The 27,303-nt window shown below is 52.6% G+C and overlaps 1 protein-coding gene across 1 annotated transcript; it reads left to right on the top strand.

Moving 5' to 3' along the window:
* The first annotated feature begins 7,668 nt into the window (after positions 1–7,668).
* On the top strand, positions 7,669–25,759 carry TYRO3 (TYRO3 protein tyrosine kinase). The gene is made up of 19 exons (XM_081229849.1): positions 7,669–7,817; positions 9,538–9,721; positions 9,958–10,058; positions 10,831–11,001; positions 12,445–12,531; positions 13,311–13,426; positions 16,408–16,585; positions 17,282–17,427; positions 17,951–18,095; positions 18,491–18,620; positions 18,704–18,804; positions 19,092–19,187; positions 19,529–19,609; positions 20,021–20,113; positions 20,541–20,662; positions 21,067–21,176; positions 21,363–21,522; positions 21,720–21,856; positions 24,270–25,759. Exons 1-19 carry the CDS (start codon positions 7,679–7,681, stop codon positions 24,658–24,660), a joined length of 2,688 nt encoding a protein of 895 aa, XP_081085975.1. The 5' UTR covers positions 7,669–7,678; the 3' UTR covers positions 24,661–25,759.
* Positions 25,760–27,303: the final 1,544 nt, after the last annotated feature.

The raw sequence follows: 27,303 nt of genomic DNA, 5'->3' as shown, positions 1-27,303 counted from the left end.
CCGCCACAAGTTCTGAGCTTCCGCCCCGCAGCCCGGCCCCGCCTCTTCAGGTCCTGGCTCCGCCCACTCTTGGGAGGGGTTTGCCCTTTCGGTGTTCAGGAGTCGTGAGCCTGAAGGTATTACGCTTGCCGCGTGCCACCGCAGCGCTGAAGCTCTGGGCGGACACTCTGTACACATACAACACCCGTGACAGAGGCAAAGGGTTCCTCAGACGCCCTTCCGCACTCACCAGCCCGGATAACCACATCCTACACTCCCAAGCTCAGGGACAGCACATAGAAACCTGCATACACTCGACTGTGACCTCCCCAGTGTGATTATGGGCGAGCAAGAAAATAACCAGGAAAAAGGAAAGGTGAGCCCAAGGAAAGAAACACTGCAGGAATGGTGATAGTGAGGAGATGAGAAAACAACCTCATTGCCTGCAAGGTGATTCACTTCATGAGCATCCTGCCTTTGTTCGTGCCAATGTCTCTTTTTCCTTCCATCCCACCCCAGTCTTTTTTTTTCCTTTAAGGCCTGGTTGGAATCAGCTCTAAACTTTTGCTAACTGGGCCTACTCACTGAACTTTCCTTGGAATCTTCCATCTGCACCACTTGTGTGCCATGTTGGGAACATACTGCCCACTATCAACTGTCTCCAGTTACCTTTTCATAAGTACGTACCCTGTTCCCTTGTATAGACTGTGAGTTCCTTGGGGGGCATCAGGCCTTCTTTTTTGCATCCGTAATGCTCAGCACCCAGCATATTGCCATGAACTTAGGACCTTAGTAAATCATTGCTTGATTGAAGGCCGTCTTAGGGCAGCCAGTGTTAGTCCAGGAGTCCATCAGAAACACCTGGAGGGCTTGTTAAACCAGATTTCTGGGCCTCACCTGAGTTTCTGATTCAGTAGGTCTCCAATAGGACCCAAGAATTTGCATTTCTCACAACTTTCTAAGTATTCTACAGAATCCTTCTTTAGTTCTCTTGGTTTCAAGTGCAGCAGTAAATTTCAGCTACTAGGATTTAGCCAACCTTGGGGGTCCAAATTGTACTGGCTGTTCAGAAGTTATGGTGAATGAGGGAGGGAAATTGGATCCAAAAATGCAGGAAGAATGAATGTAGAAAATCACTGTTTGCAACCACTAATCAAACAATCGCTCCAGACAATAATCATCAATAACTGATAAAGCTATTAGGTAAAAGGTTGATGAGAACTTTGTATGGATGGATCAGGTGGTCAACTTTTTAACCTACTGATGAATCTTAACATCACTAAAAGTGGGGCCACTGGACATAATGTGCCCCCTGATATGATGCCACTGAAAGTACAAAACATGTCCTAGGAAGCCTTCATGCCAAAAAATTGAAGCTGAATCTAGTCAGGCATCTAGATCTATCATCTCTAACTACATTAAGAGATTATCAATTAAACATGTCGTCCTTGTTTGTATCCTGATTCAAACAAACTTATAAAATGATGTTTTTTGAGACTGTTTGGGAAAACTGAACACAAACTGAGGTTTATATGATATTAAGTATTTTTTCTTTTTCTTTTTTTTTTGCGGTACGCGGGTCTCTCACTGTTGTGGCCTCTCCCGTTGCGGAGCACAGGCTCCGGACGCGCAGGCTCAGCGGCCATGGCTTATGGGCCCAGCCGCTCCGCGGCATGGGGGGATCTTTCCGGACTGGGGCACGAACCCATGTCCCCTGCATCAGCAGGCGGACTCTCAACCACTGCGCCACCAGGGAAGCCCGATATTAAGTATTTTTAAAAGATTTTATTGTGTATGGGGAGTTCCCTGGTGGTCTAGTGATTAGAATTCAGTGCTTTCACTGTCACGGCCCAGGTTCAATCCCTGGTTGGGGAACTGAGATCCCGCAAGCCAAGTGGTACGGCCAAATAAATAAATAAATAAATAAATAAATAAATAAATAAATAAAATGTGTTTAAAAAAAGGGGGGGGGTTTCCCTGGTGGCGCAGTGGTTAAGAATCCGCCTGCCAATGCAGGGGACACGGGTTCGAGCCCTGGTCCAGGAAGATCCCACATTCCGCAGAGCAACAAAGCCCGTGCGCCACAACTACTGAGCCTGCGCTCTGGAGCCCATGAGCTGCGACTACTGAAGCCCGCGTGCCTAGAGCCCATGCTCCACAACAAGAGAAGCCACCACAATGAGAAGCCTGAGCACCGCAACAAAGAGTAGCCCCCTCTTGCCCCAACTAGAGAAAAGCCCACGCGCAGCAACGAAGACCCAACGTAGACCCCCCCCAAAAAAGTATTGGGTATGGATGTGGTTCTTTTTGGAAAATAAACTTTATTTTATTTTTTAAATTTATTTATTTATTTTTGGCTGCATTGGGTCTTCGTTGATGCGTGTGGGCTTTCTCTAGTTGCGGCGAGCGGGGCTACTCTTCGTTGGGGTGCTCGGGCTTCTCATTGCGGTGACTTCTCTTGTTGCAGAGCCCAGGCTCTAGCCGCGCAGGCTTCAGTAGTCGTGGCTCATGGGCTCTAGAGTGCAGGCTCAGTAGTTGTGATGCATGGGCTTACTTGCTCCGCAGCATGTGGGATCTTCCTGGACCGGGGCTTGAACCCGTGTCCCCTGCATTGGCAGGAGGATTCTTAACCACTGCATCACCAGGGAAGTGCCAAATAAACTTTATTTTAGTATAGCTTTAGATTTACAGAAGAATTGCAAAGAAAGAAAGCTTCCATTTACCCCAAACACAGTTTCCCCTGTTATTAGCATCTAACATTAACATGGTACATTTGTTGGAATTGAAAAACCAATATTGACATACTATTACTACTAAACTCCATACTTCATTCAGATTTCCTCAAATTTTCCCTAAGTCCTTTTCCTGTTCCATCCAGCATACCACATTACATTTAGTTATCATGACTCCCTAGGCTCCTTTGGCTGTGATAGCTTTGTAGACTTTTTTTATTTTGATGGCTTGGACAGTTTAGAGTAGTACTGGTAGGGTATTTTGTAGAATGTCCCTCCATTGGGATTTGTCTGATGAGTTTCTCATGATTAGACTAGGGTTATGGGTTTTAGGTCCTCCCCCTCCTTTTTTTTTTTTAATATTTATTTATTTGGCTGCACCGAGTCTTAGTTGCAGCACGTGGGATCTTTGTTGCAGCATGAGGTATCTAGTTCCCTGACCAGGGATTGAACCCGGGACCCCTGCATTGGGAGTGTGGAGTCTTAACCACTGGACCACCAGGGAAGTTCCAGGTCCTCCCCCTCCTTGAGGCTGGAGTATCTACATAAATTATTTGTAATTCTGCATGGGAGATTTGTCTATGCTCTCCATGAATTAACTTATTAATGTATAATATACTTTTAAATTATTAATAAACTATAACTTATTCACTCATATATATTTATATTTGACCCTTTGATAAACCCCATCATTTTCTGTGTGTGGGGGAGGTTTTTTTGGCCACACCATGTGGCTTGTGGGATTTTGGTTCCCCTTCCCCCACCAGAGACTGAACCCAGGGCCTTGGCAGTGAGAGCGAGGAGTCCTAACCACTGTCTGGTCCTAGAATCAGCCATTTCTCCAAGGACCCTTGGTTGTTTTTATTGGAAAATGGTATTGGAAACCAAGATTTGGGTGCTAGGTATACTCATTGCTACTGGGGTGTCTTGCTTTTTGGCCCTCCTCAGCTGACAAAGGAAATATATGTGTATACTGTTATATATACACATATCTATAATTATTTCTGTATGTAACCATCTGAATCTATATATGGATGAGGTTTTTTTAAGTCTGTTACAGATACACAGTGTAATATTTACAGCTGAAATTAATTATATGGCTAAGATTTGCTTTTAAAAACTCCAGCAAAAGAACAAAAAAAAAAATTGGGGATAATACAACACAACTGGCTAAGATAATCATTGAAGCAGAATGATGGGTACATTTGGGAGTCATTATACTCTTCTGTCTACTTGTGTGTATGTTTAAAATATTCCATAATAAAAAAGGTTTTAGAAAATAGCCTAAATTGCCATGTTGCTATTATAGTGGGTCAAAAAGAGCACTACAGACAGCCAGATATGTGGCATTCACACAAAGATACATTTTTTCTCTCAGGGCCATCCCTAGGTGAAATTTTGAAGAGGACAACTGTTTTTCTTCCACACGTTTGGACCCATCTGCTGTTTCAGAAACCCCAAGCTTATTGCTCTCTTCCTACTTCCTAAATCTGCTTTTGGGGAAAAACCTGATCATTTGAAAATGCCCCTTTCAGAGTGTGGTCTTTCCTAGGAACTTACTTTCTGCTTCATCATCAACTGGGCAAGGAGTGACATTGTTTCTGGCTTAGGGATTTCAGGCAAGGGGTGTTTGGCAGGTACAGCAATAGTCCCCAGCACCCCTGACATCACACCTGTATCTTAGTTTTGCTCCAAGCCCCAAAGTCACAGATTCCCTGCATTCTCTAAGGTGATGAGGAACACAGACCGTCTGTGGTCTGCCCCATTCCTTAAAGGGAACTTCCCAACTCTTACCTCTTTAACCAGTAGTTGGGAAAGAATATAGCCTTGATCACAGGGCCAGTGAGACTGCCATGACCCCATAACTCACGTTGGTTCCCCACCACCCCCTGAGGTGGGGACAGGAGATGGAGTCCTAACTCTGAGAAAGCTGAAGCAGCTACTTCCTGAGACTGCTGGAAGTTGCCATCAAGGTGTTCTGCTGCTATGGGCAGGTGGTTCTTATTTCCAGTTTTTTCTTTGTCTTCTCTGGCTCCTTGGCCTCCTTGGACAGTCGTGGATTATAAAAGGCAGAGAGTGGGCAAATACTTATTTCACAGGGGTAGGGTGATGCCAAGGCCCAACCTAGCTCCACCCATAATAAGGGGCTGCTGCTGGCCCTTCCTCTCTCCTGGGATAGATCATAACTGGCTCTGCTTCTGTTCTGAGGACAGGAACTCCTAGGACATCTGCTCATACATTAGGTCAAATACATTTCCTGTTGATTCGATTAGTTTCCTTCCAAGCAATGCATTTACAAAAGGAAGGGAGATTTTTGCAGGCATGTATTTGCAAAGGCAGCCAACCTCCTCCAGTCACACACACACATCTTCTCCCCATCCACCCACAAAGCGTCAGTCACATTTAGAGTTTGCACAAATGCACACCCTCCCTCATACATCACAATGCACACCCTCTCACCCACCTACACACCTCTTCCACAAAATCACACCTGCTCTCATACCCTTAAAGTATGTTCCTTTACTGTGCCCAGAGAGAGAGAGAAAGATGGGGGGGATGGGTATGAAGAGTGGGTTGCGAGGGCTCAGGAAGGCAAGCATGCTGCGTAGGAGCTGGAAAGTCAGAAGACCAGGACCCCACAGTCCTCTCTACCCTGCAAGTAGAAATACTAGGAATCGAGAGGGGTTCAGAAGCAGGGGTAGAGGAGGCAGGCACTCAGGGTGCCAGGCCCCACATGGACAATACTGCTGCCCCAGGGTGAGAGTGATGTGCCTCAGCCCTGCAGCTGAGGTAGGAAGTTTGTCAAGGCTGTGAATAGAGAATGCAGAGGTATTCATGATATGTTCCAGAAGCCCATTTTGCCTGGTAGCCAAGGATGGTCCTTGGGCTGGGATTCTCATCAGAGTTCAGGAAATGAGTTTCGGGGGGAGGGTTGGGATAAGGGGTGAAAAGGAAGTGAAAGGCTGGGTTTGCACTCTGGGTTCAACACCTTCTAGGAGGGGTCTTCCCAGTGTCAGCCAGAGTCAACAATTTCCTTTCACTGGAAACTTGAAGTCCCCTCCAGAGAGGAGAGGTGGGGGAGAGGACCTTGAGAAATGATAAGTGCTCAAGTTCAGGGCTGCAGCAACCGCACTGCCGCAGTAGCCATGGCCCCGGTGAATCTGGCTTCAGCCCCAGACTGTTGTCTGCCTGCCCTGATCCGACTCAGCCCGAGCTCAGACACTGTGGATTCTGGAATGGAGCAAGGCTTTTCCTTTAGGAAAGAGTCCTGAAGCTGACCCACAGCATCCTAGAAAATTGCCTGAGCTCTCAGTGAAACGGAGGCTCAGGCCCCTGCCATCCAACTCTGACAGCGCTTCTCCCTGTGATGCCGCCTGGGGGCACCCCCAGCTGGGTCTGAGGCTGCCGCCCCGCACTGCTACTGTTGTTATCATTAGTATAATTAATAAACAAGCACTGATGGGGCCAAGAGGAAGAAGAGGCAGGCCCCTTCTGCTCAGGAGAATCCTTGAAAAGATCCAATGAGGCTGCAGGGAAGTGGAAGGTGGGTTGGAGGGGGCACTGAATGGCTTCTCCCTCCTCCCCAACCCGGACTTCTGGGAAGGGCCCTTTGGAGTAGGCTCCTGGGGACAGTAAAGGCAAGGGAAAGAGGAGGGGAACGTTTGGTAGACTGGATTTGGAACTAGCTCTTTCTCTGCCTGACAGGATGTCTGTGGGCACGGCCATCCCCTTGATTACTGGTTGTGGGGCAGGCCAAGCTCTGAGGCAATTATACATTCATTTAACAGGCATCTGTCTACTTACTTATGGCGTGCCTACTGTGTGCAAGGTGGTCTACTAATAATAGCTAATGTTGTATTGGATATTGTGAAGACACAGCCAACTTTCACCCCACTTCCTGGGGCATGGAGGCGAGAAGCAGAGGAAGCAACTAGGGAGAATGACAGCCCCAAAAGATATGGGCCATTGGGCTTTGACCTATGTAGTGTAGCAGTGGGGATAGCAGATAAAACCTGAGTATTACCAAGATCTCAGAAAACTCAAGACCCAAGGCCCAAGGTCTTGGAGATAAAGGGGTGGGAAATGGAATATGAAGATGGGGAATTTGGGCGAAAGGCTCATGAAAGAGGCAGGAAGGTGTGCTAGTATGTCCCGTGACGGGTGCACTGAGTCACGACAATTTCAGGGGGCCTCATGGTTGGGAGTATCTAGGGGATACTTTCTGTGTTGAGAGGAGGGTGCTGGGTTCTGTGATCAGTCTGGACAGAAGTTGGGGTGTGGAAGAGGCTTCTAGCAAGGTTTGGAGGGAAGGATCTGGAGTGTTGGGTTTGAAAAGATGCTGGAGTCCTTAGGGAAAGGAGGGGCGCGGCTAGGGTGCCCGTGCAGGGGACCGAGCCAGATCCTCGGATCCGGCCTTGGGGTAGCTGGGGCAGGGGGTGCCGGCCGGGGCTGCGGAGGTCTGCGGGGGGAGGTCGGCCGGAGGCCGGGCCGGCAGCGGCCGGGTTGGCGCTCGGAGCGAGCTGCCCGGGGCTCCGCGGGGGGGCGGTACGAGCTCCGGCTGCCGGCGGGCGGGCCGGGGAGGAGGCGGCGGCGGCTCGGAGAAGAACATGAATCAGCGGCGGCGGCGACGGCGGCGACGGCTGTGGAAGGAGCGCGGTGGCCCAAGAACGGCCACAGGACCCCGCGCGGCTGACGGCCGCCGCGGCGAGTCGCAGCGGGTGGGGGTCTCGGAGTGCTGGCCGCAGCGCCGCCCCTCGGGCCGGCCCCCGCCCCTCCCTCGGCCCTCCTCCCTCCTCCTCCTCCTCCTCCTCCTCCTCCTCCTCCTCCTCCTCCTCCTCCTCCTCCTCCTCCTCCTCCTCCTCCTCCTTCTCCCTCCTCCTCCTCCTCCACTCCTTCCTCCTCCTCCTCCACTCCCTCCTCCCTCGTCGCTCGCGGGCCGGGCCCGGCATGGTGCGGGGTCGCCGCCGATGGCGCTGAGGCGGAGCATGGGGCGGTCGGGGCTCCCGCCGCTGCCGCTGCCGCCGCCGCCGCCGCCGCCGCCGTCGCCGCTGCTGCTGCTGCTGGCGGGTCTGACCGCTCTGCTGCTCCCCGAGCCCGCGGCCGCAGGTAGGGGCTGGCCCGGGGGGCGGCGGAAAGCGGGGTGCTGCGGAAGGGCGCGGCCGGGTTCGGAGCCCGGGGACGGCAGCCGAGCGAGCCCCGGGCCTGGGCGGGCCGGAGAATTGGGCGGGGGGCTCCAAGCTGGAAGGCCGAGGCTCGGGAGGGGGGAGGGGGCTCAGCGGCGCGTTCGCCGCGGGATCTCGGGTCGCGGCCCCTACCCCCCAACTTTCTCGCGTCCGAGCTCATCTGGCGGGGTTGTAAGGAAAGGAGCGGGGCTGCGGGCCGAGTGGTCAGCGGGGGGTGTTTGGGATTGGCGTTTCCCGCCTCGACGTTCCTAGCTGTTTGCTCTCCCCTCCCAGTCCTGGGGACCACATCTGCCCACCCCACACAAACGAAGGTCCCACTCCGAAGCCACAGGGGTTGGGACTGAGCACCCACCGGCACTCCTACATCATGTAGGTACAGGGGCTTCGAGAGTGCCCAGTCACAGAAAACACCTGGGCGTACTCTAGTCGCGGTGCCTTCTCCGAGCTTCCTGAAACTGGGCGTGTTGGAGAGGATGGTCTGGGGCAGGGTTGCTGGTCTTTGCTCAGCCTTGTGTTCCCACATAGCCATGAGGCATTTGCCAATGGCCGGAGTGCTTCTTGCAGCACCGGGATCCCCAAGTTCACACTACACACCCCTGGGACTGCTGGGTAGGTATGGGGTGTAAGGCTACCCCTCCTTGCGCTGTGGCTGGTCCTGAGAGAGCGAAGGGAGTAGGAAGAGACACAGGGCAGAGCAGCAGCCACCCAGCAGGCACCTTCTTTTCAGACATATCAGCATCTCAGGGAAGGAAAGGGAAGGGAAAGAGTGACAAGTATTTCCAAGCGGAAGGGTGTATGTATCTTAGGATCAGAGCGCTCAGGATTTGCCTTGCGTCACACAGCAAAGGGCAGGAAGAAGCAGAACTGGATTTCAGCTGTGTTGATAGTTCACCTGCCTCTCTCTGAGGGTGTGTGTGTGTGTGTGTGTTCGTTCAGAGGGTAGCGCCCCTGTTGGTGTGAGAGTAGCTCAGGGGTTTTGGGCTCCCTGTTCAGGGCCCCTCCCCTCCCTTCTACCTCCTACCTTCCTAGCGCCTGCCTCTGCACCCATTCAGGTATTAATAGAGCGGCTGGCTGCCAGGAAGGCTGCCATGTGTTTTCTGACGTGGTTTTGCAGCCATATGTTCTCCACTTCAGGGGAGCACCCCCTCCTTCCCTTCCTCAGCCTCCTTACATTTGCTGGGGTAGAGTGCAGGGGGATGCCAGCAGCAGTGCAGGGCCTGGGCTGACACCTTGGGTGGAGCTGACACTGTTGCACTGACTGGGTGCAGCAGTGATTCCCAGGGCAGTACCTACCCCAGGTGTATGAAAGCGCCCCACTGTTGCAGCCTGGCTTACTTTCCTTTTGGTGGTTGGGCCTGACTTAACATTGCCCTGCAGGGAGGTATGGGGAAGAAGTCATTTCCTTATAGCTGGGAGGAACTTGGCAGTGGCAGAAATGGTGGCTGGAGAGCTTGTCATGCTCCTTCCCCCAGCCCGGGTCCAGGCTACCTTCCCTCCCACACTGTCCTGCCTCTGCTTCCTTGGCCATTGGCTGAGAATGAGCCCCCTGACACAGAACCTAGGTTTTGGAATAGGATGGGGGATATTTCTAGAGACAGGGTCCCTCTCAAGCAGAATGACACATTCTCCTTCCCACCTCTCAGGCCTGAAGCTCACGGGAGCCCCAGTGAAGCTGACAGTGTCTCAGGGGCAGCCGGTGAAGCTCAACTGCAGCGTGGAGGGGATGGAGGAGCCTGAGATACAGTGGGTGAAGGACGGGGCTGTGGTCCAGAGCGTGGACCAGGTGTACATCCCAGTCAGTGAGCAGCACTGGATTGGCTTCCTCAGGTGCAGGACTGTGGGGGAAGGTGTGGGATGCCAGCCTGGGGACACGTTGTGCTCTTTCCATGGGGTTTGGGAGCTGGGGGCAATGCTGATGCCCAGAGGTCTGTGGTTTTTTTATTAGGCAACCTGTGGAGACTTCCAGAAGTGGGGGCAGCCTGAACCCATTGAATCTGAATCTCTTGGGCAACCCAAGAGCTGCCCCCCTTGACCCTGGGAGACCTGGTGTCCTGTTTCCACAGCCTGAAGTCAGTGGAGCGCTCTGATGCGGGCCAGTACTGGTGCCAGGTGGAGGATGGGGGCGAAACCGAGACCTCCCAGCCAGTGTGGCTCACGGTAGAAGGTGAGGAGGCAGAGGCACGTGGGCGTGTTGGCCTGGAGCAGATGCTGTCTGCTAGTGACCACCCTATGCCCAAGAAATCTCAGTGGAAGCTGGGCTGCCCCACTGCCCTCTGGGACCTGATTGCTCCAGACGCCAGGCCTGGCGCAGCCATGGAAGACCGTACCCACTGGAGTCTGGGTATTTGAGAGCCAAAGGGGCAACTAAGACCCATAATCTATGGGATGCAGTCAAGTTTCAGTTGTCTGACAAACAAGCCTCAAGCACCCATCTGGGGCTGGACCCTGTTCTGCCAAGTGGCCAGGCCAGGAGGGGGAGGGATGGGGGAGGGGAGGAAGGATCCGCAGCTGCAGGAGCTCAAAGCTGTGCAACCCCGGAAAACAAAGTGACTAAGAAAGTAACAAAGGGCTCTGAACGGGATCTGGGGCCTGCCAGCAGAACTCTGCTAAAGCTCCCGCCCACTCCCCCTCCCTTACTGCCCCTCCCCCAGCTCCCCACCCTCTGCCTCTTCCCTTGCTTTGAGAAGGGCTGTTAGAGCAGGTCTGGAAGGGGAGAATGTCAGGCCCAAGGGTACAGCATAAAGGATATCCCTGAGGGGGCCAAAGAAGAGAAGCTTCCCCCCCTCAAGCTAGATGCCTGTTCTGCAGTTGACCCAATCATAAGGGCCCGTGGGACCTTCCGCATAGAGGGCTTCAGATGGTAGCAGACTTGTGGCTTGGGCAGTCGGAAGCTGAGAGTGGCAAGGCTCACTCCCCACCCGCCTTTTTCCCCCTAGGTGTGCCATTTTTCACTGTGGAGCCAAAAGATCTGGCAGTGCCACCCAATGCCCCTTTCCAACTGTTTTGTGAGGCCGTGGGTCCCCCAGAACCTGTTACCATTGTCTGGTGGAGAGGAGGCACGAAGGTTGGGGGACCTGCTCCCTCTCCTTCCGTTTTAAATGTAACAGGTGAGCAGCCTCAGGAGGAGCTTTGAGCAGGGGTGGTGAGGCTGGCAGAGTTCAAATCTGCTTAAATCACTGAGCCCGCGGTCGTGAGTGTCCAGAGTGCCTGGGTACATGAGCTGCACCCACCATTACTAAGCTCATTAGTCAGGTGTGCTAGGCTGGCCGGGTGGGCTGATTAGTGGTGATCCTGCTGTGTGTGCCTAAGGAGATGCTGGAGCCTCTTTCCTTCGTTCACAGCAGTCTAGGCCGTGCACAGCTGGCCCTGGAAGATGAATGTGTGGGACCAGGGGCACCCATCCCCCCCACCCCTCCCAAGGGAAGAAGCCAGGAACCAGCCCATGCAGAGCTAAGAGGAGTGTCTGGCAGACTTGCCTAGAAGTAAAGAGTCTCAGGCTGCAGAATGGGGAATGGCAGGAGGAAGGAAAAGGGGGAGGGGGAAGCCAGCACAAAGATACAGGGGCCTCCTCTTCTAATGGCCTTTGCCAGAAATCTCCAAACCTTTCCCAAACAACTGTATCTGTCCACACCTCCACACAGTTAGACCAGAAGCAGCCACGCCTGCCCACCCACCTGGACCCCAGAATCCTCAGGCACATACCTTACACACTTGTGAGACTTGCTAATCTGTGAAACAAAGTTAATGTTTCTGGTCAAGGCTTGAACTGGCCGAAAAAGATGGGAGTCTGAGCTTAGTCTCATGTACTGTAAGGTGGGAGGGACGGACTCTGATCTGCCAAGTCCCTTAGGAATACGCATTTTCAAAGGAGGTGGACTGCAGGGTCTGATCCTGTTCAGGAGGCGCTGTGTTGGAGCGGATGAGAAGGGAGGTTGCATTCAGTTCTCTCCAGATGTGCATGGTTGGGACCGTCAGGCAGCCAGCTTGAGAATAAGCACTCACTGAACTCCCACTCCACACAGCACACTGTGCTAGGCACCACGGGAGATCAAGGGAGTACAAAGGAAATAGAAGCCATCGGTCCAGCCCCCCAGGAATTAGTATAACTGGGGAGACAAGACACATGCATAAGGAGCAGAGAACTATTGAAAGGCAGCGACTCTGCAGATAGAACAATGATATGGCACAGAGCAAATAGAGAAGGGCCCCGGAATGTGCAATAAAGGAGTGACCAGAAAAGGGAGGCAGCTTTGTACTGTCCGCGGGAGACGGGATTGTGGTTGGAAGGGCAGTATAACATTTCTCAAGTGCTTTTCTGTGTGCCGTGCACTTTACATATGTTGCATCGGTTGGTTCTCACAATTCTCCCATTTGGGAGATGAGAAAACAGAGCCCCAGCCCTGGGATTTATATCCAGGCCCACACTGTGGAACCTTTCCTTTGGCTGGATATTGTAGGATATTCAGACCCAGAGCCTGACTATCCCCAATCCCAGACTGAGTGGGACTTGATGCTGGGGGGCGGTGCTGACTGAGGTTTTCTGGCCCCAGGGGTGACCCAGAGTACTGTGTTCTCCTGTGAAGCTCACAACGTAAAAGGCCTGGCCTCTTCTCGCCCAGCCACTGTTCGTCTTCAAGGTAGGAGGACCCTGGGAGGTGAGGGGCGGTAAGGCAGGGACGTTCTCAGCAGGCTGTGGGTGAAGTTAGAATTGTTTGGTGTTCCAGCTCGCCTGGGTCCTGCTGGGATCTGAGGGATGAGGGGTTAATTGGCATGGCTCCATTCCTAGTGGGAGCACCTGAGACCCTGCCATGGCTGAGATGAGAATAGAAACCTGACGTCACAGTAGATTTCCCATCACGAAGCAGAGTCCTTGGGAGGGAAGGAGGGAGGGAGCCAGCAGGAGATGGTCAAGGCTCACGCCCAATCTTGCTTCTGCCAGCCCCTGTCGAGGGAATGGGGGTGGGGAAAACAGCTTAGCAGGATGATAGAGGGGACCCAAAGGGCTGCTGTGCACAGCGGGCAGGGTGGAAAGGGGGAGAGAGCCGGTGTGTGCAGGAATGGGCTGTGGCCGCAGGGTCAGCTGCCTCTCACTGGTATCTCCTAAGGCCGAGGTGCCGTGCTCCCCACCCCACCCCACCCCCGCCAGACACACATTATCTTACCCTATTCCTTGGTCAGACAGGGCCCCTGATTCAGGGAGCATTAACCTCTCGCCACAGCCTAGGCACTCTCTCGGATATGAGCAGCTGTTCGCTGCCAGTTGCTTGACTTGTGTATTACTGTGGTCCTGGGAGTGCTGAGTAGCCATCTTAGGTTTTCTGGGGGGGAACCCTAGGGAGGAACTCAAGGCTCGACTCCCGCTTTCTCCCTCTTTTTCTATCCTCCCTGGGCACTGACTCTAAGTCCCCATCCACAGCACTGCCTGCAGCCCCCTTCAACATCACAGTGACGAAGCTCTCCAGCAGCAATGCTAGCGTGGCCTGGACGCCAGGTGCCGATGGCCAAGCCCTGCTCCAATCCTGTACAGTCCAGGTAGGCTGAGAGGGCGGACAGGCTCTCCTGGCTGTGCTTCTGGCTGCCTCGGTGGCACTTTGTTGACAGTGGTATCACGTTTACCTAGTCTTGCCCATGGGGCTTGGTCTCCAGCTCTATTCAGGTGACATTCCCTTACCAGGAACAGCCCTAGCCACTGCCCCTTATCATAGGGTGCTCTAGCAATCAAGTGACGGCAGATCGGCTCAACCTGTGCATTCTTCAGGCTGGAAAACAGATGACTAGAGCAGATTGGGGATATCTGGAAGTTTTTCTTATGTGGGTGAAAACCCAAACCTTTCACTTATCTGATACCTGCATTCTTGTGCCCCAACCTCTGACCCATGCCAAAGAGAACAGGGGGACCAGAAGAGGTCCTAGGCCCCAGACAGTGGGAAAGCTGGGTAAGATGATACTAAAAGTGAGGCAATTCAGGCTTGTTCATTTTTGTCTGTTCACTCAAAAGGTATTTAATGAGCACCTTTGACATGGTTCTAGGGAGTTCTCTTGGGCAACAAAGGCCCCTGCTCTCGGCTCCACCCTTTAGAGGTCCACCCTTTAGAGGACCCCACTCTGGCCCTCCTTTGGTTGCACCCTTCACCCCTGGGCAGGGAATCCATAGGGCCAAGGGAACACGCCCATCCAGCTCACCAGGACACACCCCTCTCCCCTTAACCTGAGTCTGCTTCTGGGGCCTATATGGGCCTCTCCCTGGTCTGTCCTCCCAAGGATGGATCATGCTAAGGTAAGTGCACCTCTAAGCTCAAAGGGCAGCCATTTGAGGGGGAGTGGGTATGCAGGCAGCACTGTCCACAGCCATGCACGTGATGTCCCTCATGTTGCAGACCTTTGGCTGGAGGCTGGCTCTTCTTGTGCCACCACATTCTGGCTTGGGACTCCAAGGATTTGGAGAATTATAAATGCAAACCCAATCTTCCAGGTTGTTTTGTAGCTTTGTTTGTCAATACATTAAGATAGAAAATATTTTACTTAATAGTCTGTTCGCTGATTCTTAACGTTTAAATATTTAGTCATATGGTACACTGGATCTCCATTTGTACTCTTGCCCTGGGTCCCCAAAATGTAAGGAGCAGGCTTGGTTCATGGTGCCCACAGGCTCCCAGTTACTTTGCTCTGAGAGTTTGCATTGGCATGTAAACAGTTACAAAGAGTGGTATCCACTCTAACATAATTATGCATCAAACAGAAAGGGGCATGGATTTTCTCGAGTATTTGAGAAAGGTTTCACAGAGAGAGTGGTATTTGCGTTGAATCTTAAAGGATGAGTTGGACTTTGCTAGGAAGGTTATTCTCAGCAAAGGGAACAGCGATTGCAAAGACATGGAGGTGTGGAACCTGGTGTGGCGGAGGGTGGGAAGGGGTGGGTTGCAAGTGTCTGCTGATAGACTTTTTTAATTGAAGTATAATTGATTTACAATGTTGTGTTAATTTCTGCTGTATAGCAGAGTGACTCAGTTATATATATTTTTTCATATTCTTTTCCATTATGATTTATCACAGGATGCTGAATATAGTTCTCTGTGCTATACAGTAGGATTTTGTTGCTTATCCATCCTATATAATACAAGTCTGCATCTGCTAATCCCAAACTCCCAATCCCCTCCTCCTCTGCCCTCCCCCTTGGCAACCACAAGTCTGTTCTCTGTCTGTGAATCTGTTTCTGTTTCGTAGGTATGTTCATTTGTGTCATATTTTAGATTCCACATATAAATGATATATGGTATTTGTCTTTCTCTTCCTGACTTACTTCGTTTAGTATGATAATCTCTAGGTCCATCCATGTTGCTGCAAATGGCATTATTTCATTCTTTTTTTATGGCTGAGTAATACTCCATTGTGTATATATGTACCACTTTTTTTTTTTTTTTTTTTTTTTTTTTGCGGTACGCGGGCCTCTCACTGTTGTGGCATCTCCCGTTGTGGAGCACAGGCTCCAGATGCACAGGCTCAGCGGCCATGGCTCATGGGCCCAGCCGCTCCGCGGCATGTGGGATCTCCCCAGACTGGGGCACGAACCCGTGTCCCCTGCATCGGCAGGAAGACTCTCAACCACTGCGCCACCAGGGAAGCCCATACTACATCTTTTTTATCCATTCATCTGTCAGTGGACATTTAGGTTGTTTCCAAATCTTGGCTATTCTGCTGATAGACTTGTAGAGGCATTAACTCAAGTCCCCCAACCATCCCCCTACCTGTCCCATCTTCCATCTCATCTCACATGCCTAAGAAACCTCCCTGCCTTACATCATTAGTTTCCTTTATTTAAAAAAAATTATTTATTTTTGGCTGCATTGGGTCTTCATTGCTGCGTGGGGGTTTTCTCTAGTTGTGGCGAGTGGGGGCTACTCTTTGTTGTGGTGCGCGGGCTTCTCATTGCAGTGGCTTGTCTTGTTGCGGAGCACGGGCTCTAGGTGCCTGGGCTTCAGTAGTTGTGGCACACGGGCTCAGTAGTGTGGCACGCGGGCTCTAGAGCACAGGCTCAGTAATTGTGGCTCATGGGATTAGCTGCTCTGTGGCACGTGGGATCTTCCCGGAGTAGGGCTTGAACCCGTGTCCCCTGCATTGGCAGGCGGAATCTTAACCACTGTGCCACCAGGGAAACCCTAATTTTCTTTTTTTTTAAATAAATTTTATTTATTTATTTTTGGCTGCGTTGGGTCTTCGTTGCTGCACGTGGGCTTTCTCCAGTTGTGGTGAGCAGGGGCTACTGTTCGTTGCGGTGTGCAGGCTTCTCATTGTGGTGGCTTCTCTTATTGTGGAGCATGGGCTCTAGGGCATGTGGGCTCAGTAGTTGTGGCACGTGGGCTCAGTAGTTGTGGCTCATGGGCTTAGTTGCTCTGCAGCATGTGGGATCTTCCGGGACCAGGGATTGAACCCATGTCCCCTGCATTGGCAGGCAGATTCTTAACCATTGCGCCACCAGAGAAGTCCCACATAATTAATTTTCTGTTTTTCTGTAGGTGACTCAGGCCCCAGGAGGCTGGGAGGTCCTGGCTGTTGTGGTCCCTGTGCCACCTTTTACTTGCCTGCTCCGGGACCTGGCACCTGCCACCAACTATAGCCTCAGGGTTCGCTGTGCCAATGCCTTGGGGCCTTCTCCATATGCTGACTGGGTGCCCTTTCGGACAAAGGGTCTAGGTAAGGGACTTACAGAGCAGAGTACCTGGACATGGATGAATGGGGCCGGGGGCTGGAGTAGCAGGGGTAGCGTTGGCTCCAGTTCTGAATGGCGTTGATTGAGAGAGGGCTACCTGAGAGGGAGGATCATGCATCAGTCCTGTTTACTGAGGTCCTGTTGCTACCTGGAGATAAATCCAGTCCCCCTCCCATTCAGCTCTAGTTCGAGTGGGTGGGGCAGACAAAGTGGGAAAGATCAGGTAATATGGTGGTGAAGAGTGCCCCAGGGTGCTCCAGGAATACCCCCATACAGAGATCTGAGGTCTGAATCATAAGGAAAGAGCCATATTTGGGGGAAATCACTGCAGGAAGAGGGCACAGAGTACAATGACCCTATGGCACAAACTTGCTTGCAGTTCCTAGCAATTGCAAGGAGGCTGGCAGGGTTGTGAGAGGAGAGTGAAGGATGTTGCTGAGGCAGTAACCAAGGTGATGAAGAGCAATACCCTACCTAACTGGGATGGTACGGGTCCTGCCATTACCCACCCGTACTCCCCAGGACGATGGGTAAGAGCAGTCAGACCTGGGAAGCAGACTCTTCCCCCACGTGTTGTTCTCTGAGCTACTTGGTTCTTTGGAGTTGGTTCCAAAGGCCTGCATGGGTTAGTGGTGGTGGGTGGGGCAGGGCTCTTAGCAACCTTCTTTTTTTGGGAACAGCCCCAGCCATTGCTCCCCAGAACCTCCGTGCCATCCATACAGACTCAGGCCTCATCCTGGAGTGGGAAGAAGTGATCCCCGAAAGTCCTTTAGAAGCCCCTCTGGGACCCTATAAACTGTCCTGGGTTCAAGACAACGGAACCCAGGTAAGGAAAGCTTCTGCTTACTACTAGAGTCGGCCCTCAGGGCTCTGAGGCCTTCTGAGCTTCAGAATGGCTGTCCTTGGTGAGCCTGGGGGCCTTGGTGGGCCTGTTACCATCCCAGGGAGTCTACCCCTCCCGCCCTCCCCTGCAGGCTGCACTCTTCATTGGATTATGTCTCCTGTTAAGATTGCCTCCAGTGTCCACTTTGAAAGGAAAGCAGGAAGCACATTCCTGCACAAACTGGGGGAGGACACAGATAAAGCCTTCTTATCCTCCCCAACCCCCCAGTTCCCGCCCATCCCCCATGTCTGCATTCTCAGACTGAGCCTTGTTTGTGTTCAGGAGAGGCCTCTGCAGCCTGCAGCAGGAATGTGATGACTCCCAGCAGGTTGTGTTCCTGCAGCCCCTGAACCCACAGTGTCCCTAACCTCCCATGTTCCTAGCGAGACCTTTTTCTGACTTCAGGCCCCAGCTGGAGGCCTTTTACTCAGGCTCAGTGTGCGATGGGGGTCTTTCCTGGCTGCAGGGTGAGCTGACAGTGGAGGGGACCAGGGCCAACCTGACGGGCTGGGATCCCCAGAAGGACCTGATTGTGCGTGTGTGTGTCTCCAGTGCAGTTGGCTGTGGGCCCTGGAGTCAGCCGCTGGTGGTCTCTTCTCATGACCATGCAGGTAAGACCTGCAAGACCTGTAAGGGGAAGGGGGCGGGGGATGGAGGCTTTCAAGAGCAACCTACACTGATGGGAGGAGGCTGGCAGTGCCTCCCCTCTTAATAGGCCCAAAGACTCAGAGTCAAACACTTGAGGCCAGGGTTGTATCTCATTCTCCTCCCCCTGCCCTACAACTAGCATAGAAATCCCTGGTCATGCTGTAGGTCCCAACAGTCAGGGCCTGTCACTGACAGAGTAGGAACTTTTGGGTCTTCCTTTGGAGCCTCTTTCTACTCTGGACCCTTACTGAGTGAGAGGAGCCTCTTGACCAGGCCAGATGACCATCACTGGAAAATTCTAAAGAGCCTCCTTGGCGTCAGGCTAGCTCGTGCTGCTTCCTGCCCCTGTCTCCCACAGGCCAGCAGGGTGCTCCCCACAGCCGCACGTCCTGGGTGCCTGTGGTCCTGGGTGTGCTGACAGCCCTGGTGACGGCTGCTGCCCTGGCCCTCATCCTGCTTCGAAAGAGACGGAAGGAGACACGGTTTGGGTAAGGGTCGGGGGGCACAGAGGGAGAGGCAGGTGGTAACTGAAGACCTTGGAGCTGACTCCAAGTCCTGGGTTTCCCTTTAGGCAAGCCTTTGACAGTGTCATGGCCCGGGGGGAGCCGGCAGTTCATTTCCGGGCAGCACGATCCTTCAATCGGGAAAGGCCCGAGCGCATCGAGGCCACACGTGAGTGAGTGGTGGGGAGCCATAGGAGGAAAAAATGGGTTATCTTGGACCCCTATCTGCATTCCTCTTACTAATTTGACCAATAGGTCTGAACCTTGATGAGTCCTAAGCACACCGTGGAAAAGACACAGACCTATCCTCATGGAAATCGCCGGCCCAGCTGTGGGAGAGCTCACTTAAGCTCATCTCTGCTTTGAGGGTGGAGTCTGGGGTGCAGGAGGCAGGCTGGGTTTTGGATCTGGAACCAGAGAGGTCCCTCCCCTTTCTCACCACCCGCCTCCCCACAGTGGACAGCTTGGGCATCAGTGATGAGCTGAAGGACAAACTGGAGGATGTACTCATCCCAGAGCAGCAGTTCACCCTGGGCCGGATGTTGGGCAAAGGTGTGTGAGGCTGTGCAGGGATTGGCATGAGTTGCCATGTCCCGGTATGTTTGGTTGCTCCCATTACTCCGAGGGTGTGGATTTAGGTCAGCTCCTATGAACAGCATACGCTTGTAGACTCCTGGGTTTGGGATGTTTGGGGGAATGGAGGCTGGGGACAAGGAGGGATGAGGTGTCATCACACCCAGCCCAGCATACTTTGCTTTGCTGTGAATGAAGGAGCCTCTTTCAATGGCCCCAGAGTCTAATGATTTTGTGTCCCTATGAGGGGTCCCCTGGGAGGGCTCTGGGTTGGGGACAGGAGGCCAAGGGGACTTACCATCATTTGGATCGGTTCCTAGGAGAGTTTGGTTCAGTGAGGGAGGCCCAGTTGAAGCAGGAGGATGGCTCCTTTGTGAAAGTGGCTGTAAAGATGCTGAAAGGTGAGTGGAGAATAGTACTAGAGTGGAGTGAGGGCGTCACTTGGGAGGGCGAAAGGGGTGGCTGATGCTGAAGCAGGCTCTGCTAGGCCCTTAGACTTTTCAAGACGAGTTAGCACTAAGTGGGATGCTGTCTGTACCATGTCAATAATTCACAGGCATAAACCCACACTCATTGGCGCCCCAGCCTTTGTCCCCTGCTGTCAGCAGTGACTGTCCTCTGGTTTCACTCGGGGTGATTAAAGCTGTGGTTGGTTGAGCCGTTTGACTCTCCAAACCAAAGGGAAGGCATGAGCGAGTGGAGAAATTGTTGGATAGCACCAGCCTGTGCGAGTTTCTCCTGCTCATGGCCGGACTGTTTCCTGGGCCCACTGGGGGCACATTTTCCTCACTCCCTCCCTCCTTTCTTCCCAGCTGACATAATTGCCTCAAGCGACATTGAAGAGTTCCTCAGGGAAGCGGCTTGCATGAAGGAGTTTGACCACCCACACGTGGCCAAGCTTGTTGGTGAGCCCCTTCTTGGGGGAGGTAAATGTAAAATAGGGCTAAAACTACGCTCCCCCAAGGTGCGAGGGCAGTCTGTGGGAGAGAAGTTCGGACTTTGCCTGGTGAGTAAGCAGACACCAAAAGAGCAAGGAGCAGCCTGGCTGAAATCTGATCAGGCTCTAGGTAAGGAGTTCAGTTTGCAGTCCCTGTCCCATGAAGGCTGCTCATATAAACAGAGGAGGAGGAAGAGGGGACAGAGAAGATGCTCCAGAGATTGGGGGGGCAGCCAGAGTCCCTCCTGGGTAGTCACCAGGCCAGTGTGGAACTTAATGAGGAAAGAGGTAGCAGAACCAGGGCTAGAGGTAGAACCCAGCAGGTGGGGTCGCATACAGATGCCTGAACTGTCCCTTGACCTTTATGTGCCCCACTGACTCTCCCTTGTCCCCAGGGGTGAGCCTCCGGAGCAGGGCCAAAGGCCGTCTCCCCATCCCCATGGTCATCCTGCCTTTCATGAAGCACGGGGACCTGCACGCCTTCCTGCTCGCCTCCCGGATTGGGGAGAACCCCTTTGTGAGTGCCTGGGGTGGGAGCAGCCAGGAGTTGGAAAGGGACAAAGACCCTGGGAGAGAGGTTGGCTTGGTGGATAGGGCCAGTTGACTTGGTTGGGAGAAGGTGGGCTCCAAGTTTGACTTTTTTTGCTAACAGGCTTCCTTCTCCTTCACAAATCCCTGCTGGGAATTTAGGCTGGGCAAGGCCCCTTTCTGAGAGAAGAGTCCCGTGGAGCCCCAGATTGGGGGAGTCTTGACTTTTGGGTGCTCTCCCTCAGATTTGCCAAAGCTTCCTTGCACTGGGAAGCCCCTTCATCCCCTTCCTTTCAGTGATTCTGAGGACAGTCTTTAGGCTTTCTGGCCAGGGAATCCCATTCATCCTGCCCTGGCTGGGTCTAGCCTGAGCTCGCCCTGTCTGCCCACCAGAACCTGCCCCTGCAGACCCTGGTTCGGTTCATGGTGGACATTGCCTGTGGCATGGAGTACCTGAGCTCCCGGAACTTTATCCACCGAGACCTGGCTGCTCGGAACTGCATGTATGTGAATTCTGGAGGGCTTGGGGTTGGGAGGCAGGAAGCAGTGCCAGGAAGAGCTAGCTAATGGTCAGCTCCCGCCTGGGACAGTATCTGCTACGTGAGGGGACGGCTTGAGAACAAAGATGCCCTGGATTTAGGCGGCCAGCCTGGCGGAAGGCTGATCCCATCCTCCGACACTCCTCACAGGCTGGCAGAAGACATGACGGTGTGCGTGGCCGACTTTGGACTCTCCCGGAAGATCTATAGTGGGGACTACTATCGTCAGGGCTGTGCCTCCAAACTGCCCGTCAAGTGGCTGGCCCTGGAGAGCCTGGCTGACAACTTGTATACCGTGCACAGTGACGTGGTGAGCAGGGCGGCCCAGTGAGACTTGACGGTAACACAGTAGTGCGGACTAGTGCGTGGGTGGACCTTTAGCACTGCTCTCTGGGCTTTGGCCGCCCCATTATGAGGCCCCGGAGCCCCAAGATATGCTTGCCTCGGGACTCTGCCTGGCTCAGGAAGCCTAGTGACATCTCCCCTCCAACCTCGATTCTGTCCCAGTGGGCCTTCGGGGTGACCATGTGGGAGATCATGACTCGTGGGCAGACGCCGTATGCTGGCATTGAGAACGCTGAGATCTACAACTACCTCATCGGCGGGAACCGCCTGAAACAGCCTCCGGAGTGTATGGAGGACATGTGAGTGCCCCAGGAAGGGGATTCTGGGAGGGAACAGGTATTTGGGGTTTCAGCTCATGGCTGCCACAACAGCTGCTGGCCCATGGGGAGCTCCGATCCGCAACTGAACTTTCTTTTGTTTTTCTTTTTTTGTGTGGAAACGTCCTCGTCATTAGAGGGAAGTCTGACCTCTACCCCCAAACTCCCTCTTCATCTACTGCTCCTATTTTCTTTCTCTCCCCCTTTACCATCCCATGTTTCTTGCTCCAGCCTTTTCCTATCACTCTGTTTTCTCCAGTTTCCAGGGAGAACCAGGAATCCCACCCAAGGGCAGAAGGTGCAGGGTTGAGCAACAGTGCAGGTTTCCCCGTCACCTCTTCCCCACCCCCACTCCTCCCCTAAGGCTGAGCTCTCCCTCCCCCTCAGGGAATGCTGCTCAGGGGCAGGAAGAAAACTGCTGCTCCATCACATTCCTTGCTTGACAGGGAGGGGGCGCTGGGGGGCGGGAGGTTGGGTTCCTTTCTTGTCTTGGCCTCCTCTCTGAGGGAGTGGAGAGACCTAAGATAACAAACTGAGATCCTGGGAGAAGGGTACTGCCTCCTCTCCTTTCTGGAAGCCCAGAGCCTTGGGAGTGGGGCAGGGTGGTGATACACTCACTGCACGGGGGAGAGTCATGAGCCCCTTGTGACTAGAAGACAGTATCACTAACATTAGCTGGGTTCTTTACAGGCATTCTTTTAGGTAATCCTCCTCTAACCCTATGAGGAAAAGACTATTATTATTCCCATTTTGTAGATGAGGAACTAGGATTAAAGAGGTTAAGTAACATGACCCAGGTCACACAGCGATTAAGTGAATGAGTTGGGACTTGAATCTAGGTCTGTGTGATCTTAGAATGTGCCTATTAACCATGAACCCGACTATGATTTGTCTATTCTAGTATTATTCTACCACCCCATGCAAGCCAGAGTTTCCCTGGGCCTCTGGAGGACCTTTTCACTAGTACAAGTCCTAGTGAGGGAGGGAGTCCACAAACCTATTTCCTGCTCTGGGGTTGGACCTCCAGAGGTCCAAGAATGGAGACAGGCAGAGGAAGGCTCAGCCTGAATGGTGGGGTCCTCTTTCTCTAGGGCAGTGGGTTTGAACTGCCCTGAGGTTGGACTGTGGGGGAGAGGGCAGTTTGAGTACATGAACCAGGCCCTACGTCTCAGCAGAGCTCGGGGCATGTCAGGGGCAGGAAGGTCAGGTCTCCCGGTGGCTGTAGCCTGCCTGGGCCTCTGGAGCCACAGAGGTTCTGCTGGGCAGTGGGGACCAGGCCCTGGCTTAGTGTCATCTGGGGCTGGAGTTAGTGTTGTCAATAGACGGTGGGCAGGCGCTGGCCTCCCACCAGGCAGCCTGGTGGACAGGCGCCAGTTGGCTCCCGGCACGGCCTTGACAGTGTATCCCAGCCTTGCCACATACCCATGGCCTGGACCATTCCCACGACCTATTCAGTGTCTGGCATGATTCCCCCCATCGTTGGAGGCCCCTGTTAGGAGGGCTGGAGTGGGGGTAGTGTTTGGGGCTTTTATCGTGGGCACAGGCAAGAAAGTCAGGCATTTGCTATGACTAGATCTGGTCTCAACCCTTTCCTGTTATTTATTTACTTACTTATTTTTTCTCAGCATGAAGCATTCCCTGGGAACAGGGATAAGACCTCAGGGAATCTGCAAAGCTGAAATTGTATGTAAAAAGTGTCCCTGCCAGGGGAGAAGGGCTGGAAGCTTTTCTCAGATTCTCGAAGGTGAGAATCCTCATGAACAATGAGGATTTAAGACCCCGTGAATGGGTGAGGATTTAGGACAGAGGGTGGATTCCCAAACCACCTCCATAAATAACCCTGACTCCAGGCTGTGTTCCACAAGACAAAAACACTCCTACTACCCCTTCCCAAAATAGCATAAGAGGGACTCTGGACCCGACCCACCTACCTTCATCACTTTCTACCTGTGTGACCTTAGTCAAGGTTCTTAACCTCTCTGTGCCTCAGTTTGAACGTTGGTAAAATAGGGATCACTTATTTCACAGTATAGCGAGAATTAATAATAAATGTAAAATGCTTAGAAGAGTGCCAGATACATAGTAAGCCCTATACATTAGAGTGTTCAATTACATTTTCTTTTCTTTTTCTTTCTTTAAAAAAAAAATTTTTTTTTTTATTTTTGGCTGCGCTGCTCGGGTTGTGGGATCTCAATTGCCTGACCAGGGATTGAACTGGGGCCACAGCAGCGAAAGCCCGGAATCTTAACCACTAGGCCACCAGAGAACTCCCTCAATCACATTTTTCTAAATCCTGGTTTCATATGATTAAAGGGCCTCTGCTTTTGAGAGAAGGACCCTCCTTCCCCTTTCTCTGGCTCCTCACTACGTCCCCTCACCCTTCTCTCTGCCCCAGGTATGAGCTCATGTACCAGTGCTGGAGCGCCGACCCCAAGCAGCGCCCGAGCTTCACATGTCTGCGAATGGAGCTGGAGAATGTCCTGGGCCGCCTGTCTGTGCTATCCGCCAGCCAGGACCCCTTGTATATCAACCTTGAGGGAGCCCAGGAATCTGCCGAGGGAGGCAACCTGGAGCTGCCTGGCGGGGACCCGGCCAGCAGCAGGGCTGGAGATGGCAGTGGCCTGGGGGCCGTGGGGGGCACCCCCAGTGACTGTCGGTACATCCTCAGCCCTGGGGGGCTGGCTGAGCGGCCTGAGCAGGAGGAGCAGCAGCCAGACAGCCCCGTCAATGAGTCCCAGAGGCTGCTGCTGCTGCAGCAAGGGCTACTACCCCACAGTAGCTGTTAGCCCACAGGCAGAGGGCATCTGGGGCCATGCGGCTGGCTCTGCTGGCCACTGTGCTGGCTGACGAAGCCCTGTCTGACCCCAGCCCAGGCAGCAAGGTGTGGAGGCTCCTGTGGTAGTCCTCCCGAGCTGTGCTGGAAGGCTGGACTGACCAAATCACCCAATCCCAGTTCTTCCTGCAACCACTCTGTGGCCGGCCTGGCATCAGTTCAGGCCTTGGCTGGGTGGAGGTGGGCCAGGCCTGGTTGTCTAAACCCAGGCAGCTGGCAGAGGGGGTGGTTATGTTTCCATGGATACCATGGGTGCGGAGAGGAGTTGGGCGAGGGTAGATCCAACCTTGTGGGCCCCTACTCTCCCAGCTGAGCTGCCCCTGCTGCTTTAGTGCATGCCTTGAGGCGTCTCTGGCCTGGGGGCCCATCTGTGCCTGTGCTTGGGGTTTAAATGCCCAGGTTTGCCCCTCCTCCCAAAGAGATGCCCTTGTATTATTCCCCTTTAGGTGAGAATTGGTAAGGGATTGGTACAGTCAGGTCCCAAGCCCTGTAGCGGGAGGCAGTGGGACCCTCAGGGCTGAGTCTTCGTCACCTTCCTGGTTACCCACCCTGTCTAGGCCAGGAGTAAAGTGCAGCTGACCAGGTCACAGCAAGGCATGCTGAATTACACAGGCTGCCATTTGCCCAGCTTCTAAAGGCAATGCACTGAGCCCGGCAAGAGGAAGGGGTGCTGTAAGGCTTGCCCAGGAATGATTGAGGCCAGAGAGGAGTCCAGGAGCCCCTCTTCGAGCCCTCCCGCAGTCTGTCTGAGCATGCTACCAAATCCCAAAATATCCTAAGACTAACAAAGGCAGCTGTGTCTGAGCCCAGTCCTTCCACGCAGTGCCCTTTAGTGCCATCTTTCCCTCTAACTGGAGATCCTCTTCTGTCCCAAGTCTCCAGAGATGGAGAGAGAGTAGGCTTGATGGCTGGTGTGGCTGAGGGGGAGTTACTGGAGCCTGGACCCCAGCCCTGGGTGGGGGAGCCTCTGGGAGTGCATGGGGCAGGCCCTTGCTGTTAGGGACTTTTCCAAGCCGTTAGATGCTGTTTAAAAACAGAAATAAATTGAAGACTAAAGACCCAAGGCTTTGTCTCTTAAATGTTTACTTTTTTCCCAGATCACAAAAATGAAGCATCTCTGCATAGAGAAAAGTTTGGAAAGACATATGCCAGAATGTTCACAGCTGTTATCTTTACCTGATATGATTAAGGGAACTTTTTTTCCTTTGTGTTTTCTAAGTTTTCTGCATTGAGCACAAAATGCTTTTGTAATTACACAAGGTCCCAAAGAATCTTATAGTAAAAATAATACGTAGTCATAGATGATTAGGAAAATGCAGAAAGTCATTTTAAAAATGCCAAATTCCTGTAATCCTACCACTGTTGACCTTTTGAAAATGCACGTGTTTTGAAAAAGTTCTTTATCTTGGAACAAAGACAAAGAGACTACTTTGGCTGCCTCCTAACCCTCTATCAGACTCTCTATTGGGTGTGGAGACAGCTCTCACCTTCACAATGTTACCTGGGGCCAGGAAACTGGGAATAAGTGGGCAAAGAGAATGGTGAGCCTCTTGAGGATTTGAAATAAGAGCATGAAGTTTGCTTTCAAGTATTTCCATCTGAAAACTTTAGAAGCTTTTAGAGCAAGCTTATGGGAACAAGACGCAGGAGGCATGAGAAACCGTCACTCTCTGTGTCGAGTGTGGGAAGACTGGGAGGGACACAGGTATTGCCCTGCTGGCTGAGGACAGTGGAATGGGGCGGGTTCTTCTGAAAGCAAATATCCTGAGAAACCTGTTGCTGGCACTCCAGATTCTCGTTCCCACGTGGATCATGAGACCTGAAGTAACTTCCAGGGAAGTGGCTTTCAGAATCGTTCCTGCTTGTGATTAGCTTTAACTGCAGGTAATCATTATCTGTGAGGTAGTGTTTGGGAATTATTGACTTGGAAGTCCTGTACTCTTAAATACTTGTCTGCTGTTTTTTCTTTTTTTAAATATTTATTTATTTATTTGGCTGCACCGGGTCTTGGTTGTGGCATGCGGGATCTTCGTTGCCACGTGCGGGATCTGCAGGATCTTTGTTGAGGCATGCGGGATCTTTTAGTCGTGGCATGTGGGATCTAGTTCCCTGACCAGGGATTGAACCTGTGCCCCCTGCATTGGGAACGCAGAGTCTTAACCAGTGGGCCACCAGGGAAGTCCCTAATTGTCTGCTCTTAATGGGCTCCTGCTATTATGTGCCAGGCACGGTGCCTAGTGCTTCAAGTATATTACCTCATTTAATACAGGGAATATTCCTATAAAGTGGGAATATAATTATCCTCCAAAAGGACAGAAATGCAGAGTAAGTAACTTGTCTAAGGTTATGTAACTAATGAATTGTTGATCCAGGCTTGAAACCCACTAAGTAAGAGAGCAGAGCCTGTGCAACTCTCCTACCACTCCAGAGAGCACCTTGAAATTTCATTGCGAACATGTCATCTTTTGGGTGAATGCTTGTCAATAGTAGGCACCTTTAAAAATGCACAGGAGTTCCAGTAAGTGTGTGTGTGACAAAGTAATCTATTTAAATCGGAGATACCTATCAGTAATTAAATCGGTTTAAGTAATTTTTC

The sequence above is a fragment of the Mesoplodon bidens genome (assembly GCF_964165515.1).
Source record: "Mesoplodon bidens genome assembly, chromosome: 3".
NCBI classification, from domain to species: Eukaryota; Metazoa; Chordata; class Mammalia; order Artiodactyla; family Ziphiidae; genus Mesoplodon; species Mesoplodon bidens.
This window is presented reverse-complemented; position numbering and strand designations above follow the sequence as displayed.